Source organism: Myxine glutinosa, chromosome 5 (assembly GCF_964187855.1).
Source record: "Myxine glutinosa chromosome 5, kmMyxGlut1.1, whole genome shotgun sequence".
NCBI lineage: Eukaryota > Metazoa > Chordata > Myxini > Myxiniformes > Myxinidae > Myxine > Myxine glutinosa.
The window spans coordinates 70,332,181-70,345,768 of record NC_136265.1 but is presented as its reverse complement, the minus strand read 5'-3'; the positions used below and the strand labels follow the sequence as shown (position 1 = coordinate 70,345,768).

Below are 13,588 nucleotides of genomic sequence, written 5' to 3'. Positions count from 1 at the left end.
TACAGTGGTGGAGGTGTGCAGGTGGGTAGACCTGCTGGGAGAGCTACATGTCACAGCCCAGAAATTGTGCGAGGGCACCGGGAGATGAATCGGGGGAGTGAGACCCCAAATTGAGGAGCACCACAGTTTGGTCAATGGGAATTGGTTTTTAGAACCCATAGTGTAAGTTGGCCAATGGATTGGCAGGGAAAGACCCCGGGTAATTTAAAGTTGTTAAAGTCATTTAGGAAATAGTTAGGATTGATGAACCTGTCGCACCATACGCAGCCACTTACCTGAGGTGATGATGATGACTCCACACCTGTGTTTCTTTGTTTTGTGTTGCAGGAAATGAGAATTGCTGTTTGGATTTGTGAGACGCATCACGACGTGGATAAGACATTGGGGTGATTCCATCTCTCCCTCCTTAGGAGGGACTGATGATGAATTGGTGATGGCAAATTTTGATGAGAGTTGGAAATGGCAAAGTTGATTGGTTAGGAGAGAAGACGAATTTGGTTTATGGGAGGAACGGGGAAGACAGTAGGGACGTTTGTTGATGTGTAAAGTAGATGTTTATGGGTAGTGTTGTGTTTTGTGGATACAGTAAGGGGTAAGGGAGGGGCAATGTAGGTTACCTGGTGGGGGGGGGGGGGCGTACGGTAGCAACGTACCTGTCTCACCTGGTTCCCATGTGCCCCCAGTGTGCATTACCTTACATTGCATGCACTTTTGCACCCTTACCACCTTACTCACTTGTTTTCTTTTGTCTCCCACCTCCGAGGATCTGGCTTTGGGGCAGAGAGAGAGGAGAGAGAGGTGCTGGCTCCGCAGTTGTGGGCCTGTACTTTCGCTGCTTGCTGCCTGGATCGATACACCATATGGACCGCAATTTTTGTGGCCGCCCACCATGGACCGCAGTTCTTTTGCGGGCAAGCACCACCCGTGGATGGACCTCTGGGTCAACGTGGCACCTATGCCATACAGGTGAACCACTTATAGTTGGCCCCCCTGGCGGCCACAATTTAGAAATGGACGCGGTTGGCGCCTTTCTTTATTTCTAAGGAAGCCAGAAGGCCAAGTGCTCCATGAAGGCAAGACCAGCGGCATTACATCGGCCGGCTGCGACACCACCGGTGACTATGAACACTTTATTGGTGCACCGGATGGTGCTGACTGTGTGTATGGGGTGGTGCTTTTGGTGCTTGGATGGGGTGCTCTGCACATTATTAAAGGCCGTAGGGCCACAGGGCACTCGTGGGTTGGTGTATCGATGCGGGCATGCGTGCTCTCTCTATGCATAACATCTGCATGTGTTCCTCAAAGAACAGGTCCTGGATCGTAGTGTAAATATCAGTGTAGTCTTGTATAAATGATGCTTCCTACCGGCTGTATGTTTAGTTTGAGGATTCTTTCCGCGATTCGGTTATCCTGTGGGTGTGTTTCTGTGAGGAGAAGGGTGCAATGTCGCAGGGGGACATATTTACTCATTTGTGAACATCTGTAAAACTGTCGCACTCAGGATTGAGTTAATAGTAGAGGGAACTACATCTGAGTGCCACACTAACGTAGGTAAAAATTTATCGGGTCGGGACGCCCCGAGGTAGAGAAAGGTGCAATGTTGCGGATATGAGATTGGCCTCCATCCATATCCGCTTGTAAATATTCCCCTATTTCCTCCATACTTCCCAACTATCCCCAATCCCTAGTCCCATTTTCTGTAAACAACACTCTGTAGACCCGACCTTCCCCTATTTCCCCCATTAAATGTCGTATCCAGGTCCACCGCATCTCACGTAGACAACTATAGGACATCTTGCTAGTTATTCTTAGTCTATGTCAGTTAAGGACTCGTTTCCATTAATTCTGACTCTTCGTTGCACCAGAATGTGATTGTATGGCACCGTTAGGAAGTTTAGGACCTCCCAATACCTCCCCGCAGCTCTTCCTCACGGTTCAGCAACAACAACAACAACAACAACGGCGGCGGCGCGGGGAGTGCACGTCCTCACTCCGGCTTGGTTAGCCGCCATCGAACATGTGCTCGACGGGGTTACCACGTAGGGGCTCGCTGTCAGCTCCTCGTCAAGGGCGGAGCCCGGTAACCCCCGCACCCAATGGGAGCGGCGGACCGGTCCCATCTGGGGCGGAGCCAAGCAGCCGAGGGCGTGTCACTCCCCGTTGAGCATGCGCAGGAAGAGGGAGGTGACGTCAGATGCGCGCTGAGCTTGAAGCAAGAGGACGCCACCTCCGAGCGCCGTGACACCTCCCTGCATCTACTGGACCGTGCTTTATCCTGTCCCTGAGCCAAGGTGCACCTTGTGCTATCGACTGCCTGTCCTTCCCTGCCATCAATCCCTGTGTAAGTCAGTCTTGTTCCATTTGTCTGTGGTCTGTCTGGGATAGATAAGATTGTGTCTAAGTGCCTATCTCTTCTGTGCTTTACCTCTTGCCTTGTAATCTACTCCTTTTCTCCACCACCAATTATATCCTCCTCCGGAGGTCTTGAGAACTGTACCCCTTGTGTCGTTTCATTTATCCCAGCCGTTGTGTCCTTTCCTTCATTGATTTAGCATAGCGCGATTTGGTCAACGTCGGGTGGAATCGGGTAAACTGTGCGAACACGGCGGCCATTCCGCTCGGCCCATCATAACATCTAAGCCGCGTCCGTAACAATATTAAAGTTTATTGTCATTGCAATACATTTCATTAATTAAGAGGACCAGGGACAGGTTTGAATTTGAATGCCTGCGATAACTCGCCTACTCCTGGCTTGTGGAGGTCGTTATATTTTTACATTCTCTCATTTTTTATTTTTTATTTTAATTAAAGAATTAATTTAAACAACAATTACAAGGTGCTCAAATTACAAAATTTGGATGTTCAATTTCCCGTTTTCCTCATGCATACACCATCCACATGAGAAGATCTGGTCGTTTAATAGGCGTCTTCTTGTTCGTTGATCCATCCGTTGTTGACAGTTGTTTATTGTATTCAAGTTAGTCACTGTTGACCACGCGGCCATATGACGTTATCTGCAATGACTGGTAGATGTTGTGCCAGCAGAAAGCATACCATACGCTACTCCATCAGATGTGCTTTGCTTTAACATCAGTTCGCAGCACAAGTATCTCTGCAAACAAACTTTACCTCATACACATGCACAAATTTCCCAGTTCAAAATAAAGGTTATCATCATTATTTCCTTTATCCGTTTCAACATTATGTGGGCGACATTGTCAGCATGATTCGATGTTCAACACCTGCAACATTTGGCAATTATGATTCCAGGATGTTTCACTGCAAAGAGAATGCTGAAACTCTGTTTGAGAAAGAGACCGATCACTTGTGTAATTGAAAATCAAGTGTGGACCTTCTCCTTCTGTCGTCATGGTAGCACCTGCATCACTGTGCGTAGGTGGGCAATATCATAAAATGACCCTGCTCCATACGTAGCATCATTGCCACACTTGCAGTGAGCCTTAGTAGACCTTGACCAAGGCTGTCATCCAGCTGCAGTTGATCTGCCTTTTCACACAACGTGAGTGGGCAGAGGGTGCAGATGAGATGTTGCTTGATCATACAAATGATACCAAGTGTGGGCCTGAGATGAAAGTTGCATCGATAGAGACGTTAGGACCATCGTGTCCAAGTGGTCCATAGCCCATGCCAGAAACAGCAAGCGGAGTCATTTCGGCCCAGTGTAGAAAAGGCAAGGCCATCCACTTACAACTCCACACTGGTCAACAGTCTCAGGCAGGACTTGGTTCCTTGGGAGTCGATGGAGTGCGAGTTACTGAATGTTTAATTGCTAAATTATTCACAACTACACCCCCAAAACCTCCAAAACATGAGGAGACTTTTCGGGAGATGTGCATGATTGATCTGTATTGATTCCATTTGGCATTACACTTTCACACTTCCCTTCTCTATTTGGATGGTTCCTGACATGGAAGCCAAAATAACTATTGGACACACTGCTATCACAAATAAGGGGATACTGCCAGACGATGGGCTAAGCAAAGTGGCCTATGTTGGAGACTTTTATTCTCCTGTTCAATGACCTGCCTGGACTACGAGAAGGTATATCCGTGGAGAAGTATTTGGCCAGGGATCCTCAGGTGAATTTGGTAATAATTTAACCTGGGGACCGAACAAAAAGAACAGGAATTATTTGTGGAAGCAGGTTTAAATGAAGTCAACTTGTGACTCAAACAATTAATTTGGACACTTCGAGATTGTTGTCATGAGAATGACAAAAGGGGAAATTGTGGAAGAAAATTAATTATTTGCATACGTAATTTGTGTAATTGAATGGATTTTCCTGAACCTCGACCGTTTGTTGCAAACACTTAAGTTTTAATTGTTTTAATTGCTTGCTTGAGCTCCATTAATAAATATAGTAATCAGCTTCAATTGCGTTCTATAGAACTTACCAGCCTAACAACTATGAACTGAGAGCTGTAAACTGACAGGTCATAAATTAGGCTAAAGGCAAACGGTTTTTCGGGGCAACCAGGTCGGCTTATCGGCGCATCGACCAGTTTGAAGTTATTTTAATTAAATATTCATAGGATTTCATATTACCTTTACAACATGGATTTAAACTATAGAACAAACATTTAATTGTAAGTAAGTCTGTAACTTGTAACCCTCTTTTCTCCAGGCTGGAGATTATTATCTTTAAAAGGGCAGTCAGCCCTGTGTATACTGAATTGCAAGACGAGCTGGAGTCTTTCTTTAACCTTTAAATCATATCGACACTCCTGGCCAAAAAGAAACGGAGATAACGACCTGGAGGGAGCTGCAGTGCTATGAATGAATCCAACGACTGGCACGAAGAGACCACGAATGACTGTAAAGCTTTCTTTGATGTTCCGAAATGTTATCTTTCCTTCGGCCCCCAAATCTATTTTTCTCCTCCCATCTGACCTCCTCATGACCTCTCACGCTTTGATCTTCAACTATAAAATAGCTGTGTAAAAGTAAAGTTGTTGAGATTCTCATTTTGGCTCGTCTATATTGGATGTTGCGTACTGAGATTTTGTCTGTATGGGAATTGTGTATGTGTTTCTTCAGTTTATTTCTTTGCTTTGACGATTTATTCTTGTAACTTTGAAGTGAGATCTCCCACGTTGAATTAAGTTTCAGCATTTCAAGGCTAAATTAATTAAAATCCTCGACAATACATACCTGCACCAAGTTTGAATTCGATCACTTCAGCCGTTCTCAAAATATAGACCTATTACAGATTTGACCTTTGTCCCCAAAATCGAATAAGTTAATCTTTACAATATTATACATACTTGCACCAAGTTTGAATTGGATCCCATCACTGGTTCACAAGTCTTCGCGAACAGTATTTTTACCTAACATGACCTCTGACCTTTGTCCTTTGACCTTGTGCCCCCAAACTATTAATCAGTTAATTTTTACCTCATTATACATACCTGTGCCAAGTTTGACGAAGATCCCTTTAGCCGTTCTCAAGTTAACACGGTAACAAAAACCTATCACGGACGGACGACGGACGGACAACCTGAAAACATACTGCCTCCGGCGACTTCATTGGCGGAGGCATAAAAACATGGACTTCACTGCTGGTTGTAAAATGAGGAGATGTGGAAAAGAACGGGGACTCAAAACAAGGTTTGTTGTGAAAGAAGCATTAAAATCATAATTTTGCAAAGAATTAATAGATGAAGTAGAATAATATTTCCAGTCTTGAATAAAAAAATAATTAAGTTGTAGAAAGTTCCATACTGCAACTTGATAATTTACTTGACTGAATTGTTGTTCCAAGCATTTGCTGCAAGGTTCACATGTCAACATTACACACTGCGTTCAAGAGCTTGTCTTCACACTTTCTCCTATAACTTCTGAAAAGTGTTGAAGTTGATATTTTCAGAATTTTAAGAAACATTTTTCTTATAGTAATGAATATGAATGATTATGCAAATTAACATATCAACATTCGATGAGAAAGGGGAAATGCCTAACCTCTGTTTTGGTACCAGTTGTGTTATTCCATCAGAAAAATTATCGAGATATGTTTGATTTATTGACCGAGGTGCCCTTGTTAAATTTACGATAGATTTCCATTGAAATGGCTCTCTTTGATACAGTGCAAATAAGTTTTTTTTCTGGGAGAGGGTGGGTGAGGGAGAGAGGGAACAGGGATACACGGTGGGCTTCACTGGCTACCGACCGAACAGCAGCATTCATTTTTTCACTAACATCACTTCTTTTGTTACCTTGCCCTCACAAAGCAAAAAGCGAGGTTAAGCGATCGGTTACGCACGTATGTCATACATACGTATCTGCATTTTTAAAATCGATATGCTCAGCAATCGTTACTCAGACTGACATGAAATTTTCACCATGGTATGCGTCGACTCATGTCGAATTTTTCACAACAATTTTGACGTCATAGGTCACAAGGTTGGGCGTCATCTTGTTTATATTCATTTATTCATTTTCTCTGCAACTGTTGGTCCGATTCACACATTTTCACGAGAGGAGCGATTCCTCCTGCACAATTTTTGGTGATAATAATGACATATGTAATGTAGTATGGGCGCCATCTTGGAAAAACCGAAAAACGTTGCACCTCTATATCTCCGAAACCGCTCCATGGGAAAAAATTGGATGTGGCTCATTGTAAAGAACTCCGCATGGGGAATAAATGTTGTCAACGATGACGTCATTGGTGCCGTAATTATGACATCATAATTCGACAGGGCCAACACTGAGTCCGATCAGTTTGAAATTTATTGAGCATGACCTACACAACAATTACATTGGGGAATGTACATTTATGACGTTATTGAATTTTAAGAGCCATATTGGATCAAAGAAAAAAAAACCTTCGTAAAAAACAGAAGAGTTGGCTCGCACCAAGTCAACTGCACGGGTTAAGTATTCTCTGAATATCACCTGGTTCAATGACAGTCGTCGCCAAAAATATTGGCACCCTTGCAATTTTTTCAAATAACTCACACTTTTCTCCAAAAATAAGTTGAAATTGACAAAAGTATTTGGTCTCCACAATTCTTTATTTCACTGTTAATATTACAGAACCTTTGTTTTTGATTCAGAACTCAATATATCCTTTCAAATCAGAAAATAAAAACAAATGGCGTTGACAAAATGATTGACACCCTAGACTTAATATTTGGTGGCACGGCCTTTGGACAAAAAAACTGCAGTCAAGCGCTTCCTGTAGCCATGAATGAGCTTCCAACATCTCTCGACTGGCAGTTTGGGCCACTCTTCCTGTGCAAACTGCTCCAGTTCTCCCAGATTTGAAGGGTGCCTTCTCCCAACTGCTGTTTTCAGATCTCCCCACAAGTGTTCAATGGGATTTAGATTTGGACTAATTGCTGGCCACTTCAGAACAGTCCAGCGTTTCATCTTGAACCATTCCTCGGTGCTTTTTGAAGTGTGTTTGAAGTCATTGTCCTGCTGCAAGAAGACCTTCACCACTTCACCCTTTGACAGAGACCCAGCTTTCTGACACTGGGTTGAACATTGCACTCCAAAATGCCTTGGTAATCTCCTGATTTTATGATGTCATTCACACATTCAAGGCACCCAGTGCCAGAGGCAGCTCAGCAACCCCAAAACATCACTGAACCTCCTCCATGTTTGACTGTAGGGAAAGTGTTCTATTCTTTGAAGGCTTCATATTGTTTTCTGTGAACATAAAGATGATGTGCTTTAACAAAAAGCTCAAATTTGGTCTCATCTGTCCACAGGACATTCTCCCAGAAGGATTTTGGTTTGTTCAGGTGTGTGTTGGAAAACTCAGTCGGGCTTTCTTAGGTACCTCTCTCAGCAGTGGGGTCCCCCTGGGTCTCCTACCATCGAACCCCCCTTTCATTGAATTGGTGACGGATGGTGCGAGTTGAAACTGTCGTACCTTGTGTCTGGAGGTCAGCTTGAATCTGTTTTGCAGTTGATCGAGGTGCTTTCTCCACCATTCTAACAATCTTTCGCTGCAATCTTCAATCAAGTTTTCTCTTGCGGCCACGTCCATGGAGGTTGGCTGCAGTGCCAAGGGCCTTAAACTTCCTGATAACATTGCGTATGGTTGACACAGGAACATCAAGGTCTCTGGAGATGGACTTGTAGCCTTGAGATTATCCATGCTTGGCTACAATCTTGTGTCTGACCTCCTCAGACAATTTTCTGGTTTTCTTTCTTTTCTCCATTCTCAATGCGGTCCACACAGTGACACAAACAGCAAAATGACTCCTTTTCTCTATTCAAACTGGGTGAATAAGTGATTTTTATATTGCAGGCACCTGCAACTCACCACAGGTGAGTTAAATTACACAGTAAAGGAGTATCACCTGATTGAAATCTAATTATTTCTAACAACTTCTAAAAGGTGCCAATAATATTGTCCAGGCCATTTTAGGATTTCTGTGCAGAATAAGCCAAGAATTTCGTAATTTTTTTCACGTTTTTTTGTTTTGTTCACTGCAAACCAAAGAAATACATATGTGGATGCCAAAATATTTTTTAATTTCAACAATTCTCTGGAATACATGGTGCATTGTTTGAAAAATGTGCAAGGGGGCCAATGAGACAATACCTGTCTCATAATGAAGTTGATATCTTCTCTTTTGTGTGAAGTATTTCATGTCTTTTCAATGATGAAGAACGAATACAAACCTTGGTGCAAACAGAACACCTGTATGTCTTCTCTCCTGTGTGTATTCTTTGATGCCGTATTAATGCTCCTCTTTGTACAAAGGCCTTCAGACACTCAGAACACCTGTGTGGCTTCTCCCCATGTATGTGTTATTTGATGAACCTTCAAGCCAAGTGGTCAGGCTAAGGCTTTAAAACACAAAGAACACTTGTAGGGCTTTTCTCCTGTATGTATTATTTGATGAACCTGTCAACCCTCGACTCTGATTCTGCAACTGGTCCTGACGGCATCAGCCCATGGGTCCTAAAATCATGTTCTTCTGCTTTTCACTCCCTCTTTCTGTTCTCTTCACCCTCTCTTTTGCTCAAGGTCATCTGCCATCTGCTTGGAAATCAGCCAACATCACCGCTTTGCTCAAAAAAGGTGCAAAAACAGATCCCAGCAACTACAGACCAATCAGCCTTCTCCCAATTATCAGCAAAGTCATGGAATCCATCATTGCTTCAGATATGAAATCTTTCCTCTTCTCCAATGGCTTGATCTCTGATCATCAATTTGGTTTCAGACCTGGTCACTCTACTCTGGACATGCTGCTTTTGCTTTCTCAACAATGGATGGAGGTCCTCAACGCCAAACAGGAAATTAGAGCTGTCTCCCTTGACATTTCACGTGCCTTCGATACGGTCTGGCACCCTGCTCTGCTCACCAAACTCTCCTCCTTTGGTATCCATGGAAATCTCCACGCATGGCTGGCGGACTTCCTCTCTGGTCATAGTCAACGTGTGGCCCTGAATGGGTTTCTCTCATCTCCTCTTCCTGTTCAGGCTGGAGTTCCCCAAGGTAGTGTTCTGCGCCCTGTGCTTTTTCTGGTCTTCATCAATGATCTCTCTGACTCTCTTGAAAATCCTCTCTATCTCTTTGCTGACGACTCTACTCTCTGTCGCTCCATTCCTCATCCCTCAGATCGGCAGTCTGCAGCCTCCTCACTCTCTGCAGACCTGGACAAAATCACAGACTGGGCAAACAAATGGAACATGTCTTTCAATCCTGATAAATCTCACACTCTTACGATGTCTCTCCGAAAAGACCGACTGGAAAACCCTCCCATCCACTTTCTGAATAATCCTCTCCAAGAAGTTCTGTCACTCAAGCTTTTGGGTCTCACTATTTGCCATGATCTTTCCTGGGAAAACCACATTTCAAATCTGGCCTCCAAAGCCAGTCGCCGACTGGGCATCCTCCATCGTGCGAAGTCCTTCCTTGGCACACCTGAGCTCCTCACCACATACAAGGCTTTCATCCGCAGCTCTATGGAATACTGCTCTCCCCTCTGGTCTGGTGCTCCTGCCTCATACCTAGCCCGTCTTCACGTTGTTGAAACCAAAGCGTTCAGAATCATTGGAATCTCCCGCGATGAAGCTAACTCCAAGGGCCTTTCACTCACTCACCGCAGGCAGGTTGGTGGTCTTTCCGTCTTCTACCGACTCCTCTCTGGCCTTACCCCCCCCAGCCCTCTCTGGGCTCTGTCCCCCAAATATTCCTACAGGTCGCACAAGATCTGCTTGCAACCCTCTTATGGTTAAACTGCGAAAATCAAGACTTTCTGCTCACCTTCACTCCTTCATTCCTCTTTTCTCCCACCTCTGGAACAAACTCCCTCACTCTCTTCAATCCCACTGCACCCTCCAGGTCTTTAAAACAGCTGTTCACCACCATCTCTTATCCTCCCCCATCCAAAACCTTGATCTTTTCTACCCCCGCTAATTTTGGTCCCCTTGTGTTTTATACCTCTCCCCCCCGCCCTCCCCCTCCCACGCCTCCTGCCCCCAAGCCCTCTCCCTCCCACACTTCTCCCTGCTCTCAAATGTTGTGGTTGTGTGCTTCCCCTTCTCTCCCCATCTTGTCTTCCGCTCCCTCTTTTTGTGTGTTTTGTTTGTCTGGTTGATTTGTTTGTGAAATAAATGTTAGCTCTTTCATGAGCCTCGATTCAGTATACAAAAAAGAAAGGAAAAAAAAGCCAATTGGTCGAGCAAAGGTTTTCAAACACACAGAACACTTGCATGGCCTTTCTCCGCTGTGTATTTTTCTATGCACACCAAGGGATGAGGAAGAAGAATAATTCCTGTTGCAAACTGAACACGTGTAGGGCTTTTCTCCGCTGTGTGCTTTTCTATGCACACCAAGGGATGAGGAAGAAGAATAATTCTTGTTGCAAACTGAACACGTGTATGGATGTACTCCTGTATATGTTGTTTGATGAACCTTTAGGGATACGATGTGAGGAAAGGCTTCAAAACACACAGAACACTTGTACGGTTTCTCTCCCGTGTGTATTCTTTGATGCCCTCTTAATGACATTCTATTCGCCAATATCTTATGACACACAGAACACTTATGCGGCTTCTCTGCTGAATGTATTCTTTGATGGTTGCGTAAACGTGTCAATTGTTTGAAAGCCTTTGGACACACAGAACACTTGTAGGGATTCTCTCCCATGTGTATTCTTTGATGGTTGCGTAAACGTGTCAATTGTTTGAAAGCCTTTGGACACGCAGTACACTGATGCGGCTTCTCTCCTGAATGTGTTCTTTGATGAATGTATAAATTTGAAGATTGACGAAAGCTCTTAAAACACACAGAGCACTTGTACGGTTTCTCTCCTGTGTGTATTCTTTGATGTCGTTTCAAAGAACATAACTTGGCAAATGAATTGTTGCACACAGAACAGTTGTAAGGCTTCTCACCTGTGTGTATTGGTTGATGTCGTTTTAAAGATGCCAATGCGGTAAATGATTTTATGCACACAGAACATTTGTGTCATCTCTTACTTCTTTGGATACTCTTGAGGTTCTTGATGGTGCAGGTTTTTCAACTGCGGTTGGAAGACACGCTGCTAAAAGTGTCGGTTTCTTGACAACCAGTTTGTGTCATGTGACGATTTAAAACTTCTGAGCAGAACAACTGGGAACAGTTGGAACAAGAAAGCAGATTCATTTGTTTCACTGAAAAGACAAATCACAAAAAGCATTCAAAATTCACCAAAACATTAAATTGTTGCACAATTGACAAGTATTTCACTCAAATGAGATTTAACATTTGCCATATTTCTGTACTCCACTCCATGGAGAAGCTCCATAATCAAGAACTGAAAATTGTGGGAATTTTCATGTTCCCAAATGGGTCTGACAGTGACTGAGGAAACACAAGGTACCTTACCAGAGGTTATTCAATTATTCTGGGCAGCGGATAGTAAGTTGTGATGTCCGGTCCTTATTTATATATTTTTTAATTCTCCCTTTATCCCCTTCAGAAAGTAATTCCAGATGCATCACTTTTCAGTCTGATAGGATGAAGGAGGAGCAGCAGGTTGATCGGGAAGAAAATGCAGGACTAAATGAGAGAAGGTATTTCTGCCATCTAAAATCTAAAGAGAAGGTATAAAAGATCAAATTTCTGCCAACCAAGACTCGGCAAGAATAGATTTTGTGGCTCAACCAATGATTTTCAAACTTTGGCCTCTACAATATCCAGAAAAGTGAGGTGAAAAGGTGAAAAAGTGGAAAAATAAAAAGGTGACAATGTGAAAACTTTTCTGTTGAAATAAATTTTATTTTGGAAGCAGTAAAGCGCAGTCGGACACTACGCCGCCATGTCCAATGCCTGCTGTAGATACGACACAACCACAGAGATTATTGAAGGACATGAGTGCACAGCTCCTTCTGGCTTTAAGTGCTGACGGAAATTTCTGTAAGCATGTCCCACTGGCTTTATTACGTGGTATCGAGGTTAATCCAGCAAAGCAAATTGCACGGGAGATATCTGACACCACAAATGCATTGGAAAACCAAGCTTCTACTTTGTCATCGTTTTTAATTTACTAATCCATTAGTTGTAGTGTTATTCACAGGTGGCAGCACACACGGAGCTGGCACGATGTTTGAAGGTCGTGGGTGTATTACACGGCGTGAATATTTAAGTAAAATTCGGCATTAAAAAATTTCACGTGTCCTCATGCCCCTTCTCCCAAACTCCAAACCTGTACCCACCTCACACCCCACAAGGGGGACGCACACCCCAGTGTGGGAACCACTGCTTTAGAGAATCGCATGGAAATTTCACCTCTCATGAAGATGCCACCGGGAATGGTGAGACCCACGGATTTCTCAAGTTAACCACTTTCAAAGGTTAATCCTTCAAGTAAACAAGTAGAGCTCCATTCAAAGTACACCGTCCCACTGCCAAATAAATAAACAACATATCCTCCAGCGTGCGACAATGACGCGACAAGAACGACGACTCCAACACGGTTCCAGTGCAGCATATGGAGACGGAATTGGGAGGGACCGGTGTACAATAATTACTCCGCCAGGGAGTAATGAATTCACTCGTGTCCGTGTGTGTGTGTGTTCGTGTGTTTGTGAACAAGATATCTGGAAAAGTTCTGAAAGGATTTTAATGAAAGTTGGTGGGATGATTGCCCTTGGGATAAGGAAGAATTGATTAGTTTTTGGTGAAGCTCAGGATATTATTCCGGATCCAGGAATTTTTGGAAGGATTTTTTTACCATTGGAAGATAGGGCTCATTTTTTTTTTAACATTATCTTCTATATATTCTATATTTAACATTGTGATATGAAAATAGTTTTCATATTTGTTGTAAATGTAGTTTAAACTCGACTCCGCTCGTGAAAAATCTGAATGCCTCAACTCTATGTTTGCCTCAAAATCTTGTGGCCCAAACCCGTCCCTCTCTGTACCCACCGTACCCAGTCATACCCAGCTGCTCCTAGACTATGTATCCTTCTCTCCTGACAAGGTGGAGAAGTTTCTGTCAATCCTCGACTGATTCTGCAACTGGACCAGACGGCATCAACCCACGGGTTCTGAAATCCTGCTCTGCCGCTCCATCTCACCCTCTCTCTGTTCTCTTCACCCTCGCTTTTGCTCAAG

At 43.6% G+C, this 13,588-nt stretch overlaps 2 protein-coding genes across 3 annotated transcripts in view; both read right to left on the bottom strand.

The window, feature by feature from the left end:
• Positions 1 to 3,384: 3,384 nt before the first annotated feature.
• LOC137428539 (uncharacterized) lies at positions 3,385 to 11,455 on the bottom strand (the record flags this gene model as incomplete). Its single annotated transcript, XM_078777341.1, has 2 exons — positions 3,385 to 3,583; positions 10,635 to 11,455. Coding segments are annotated over 2 exons (1,020 nt in total), but the record flags the coding sequence as incomplete, so codon positions are not given.
• Positions 10,701 to 13,588, bottom strand: part of LOC137418432 (uncharacterized) — a 56,486-nt gene continuing 53,598 nt past the window's right edge. The window contains exon 9 of one of the 2 annotated variants that reach the window (XM_078778167.1): positions 10,701 to 11,640. In XM_078778167.1, the coding sequence (XP_078634293.1) occupies positions 11,638 to 11,640 (3 nt within the window). In that variant the 3' untranslated portion in view covers positions 10,701 to 11,637. The remainder of the gene's footprint in view (positions 11,641 to 13,588) is intronic. The other variant, XM_078778166.1, reaches the window with a different exon arrangement.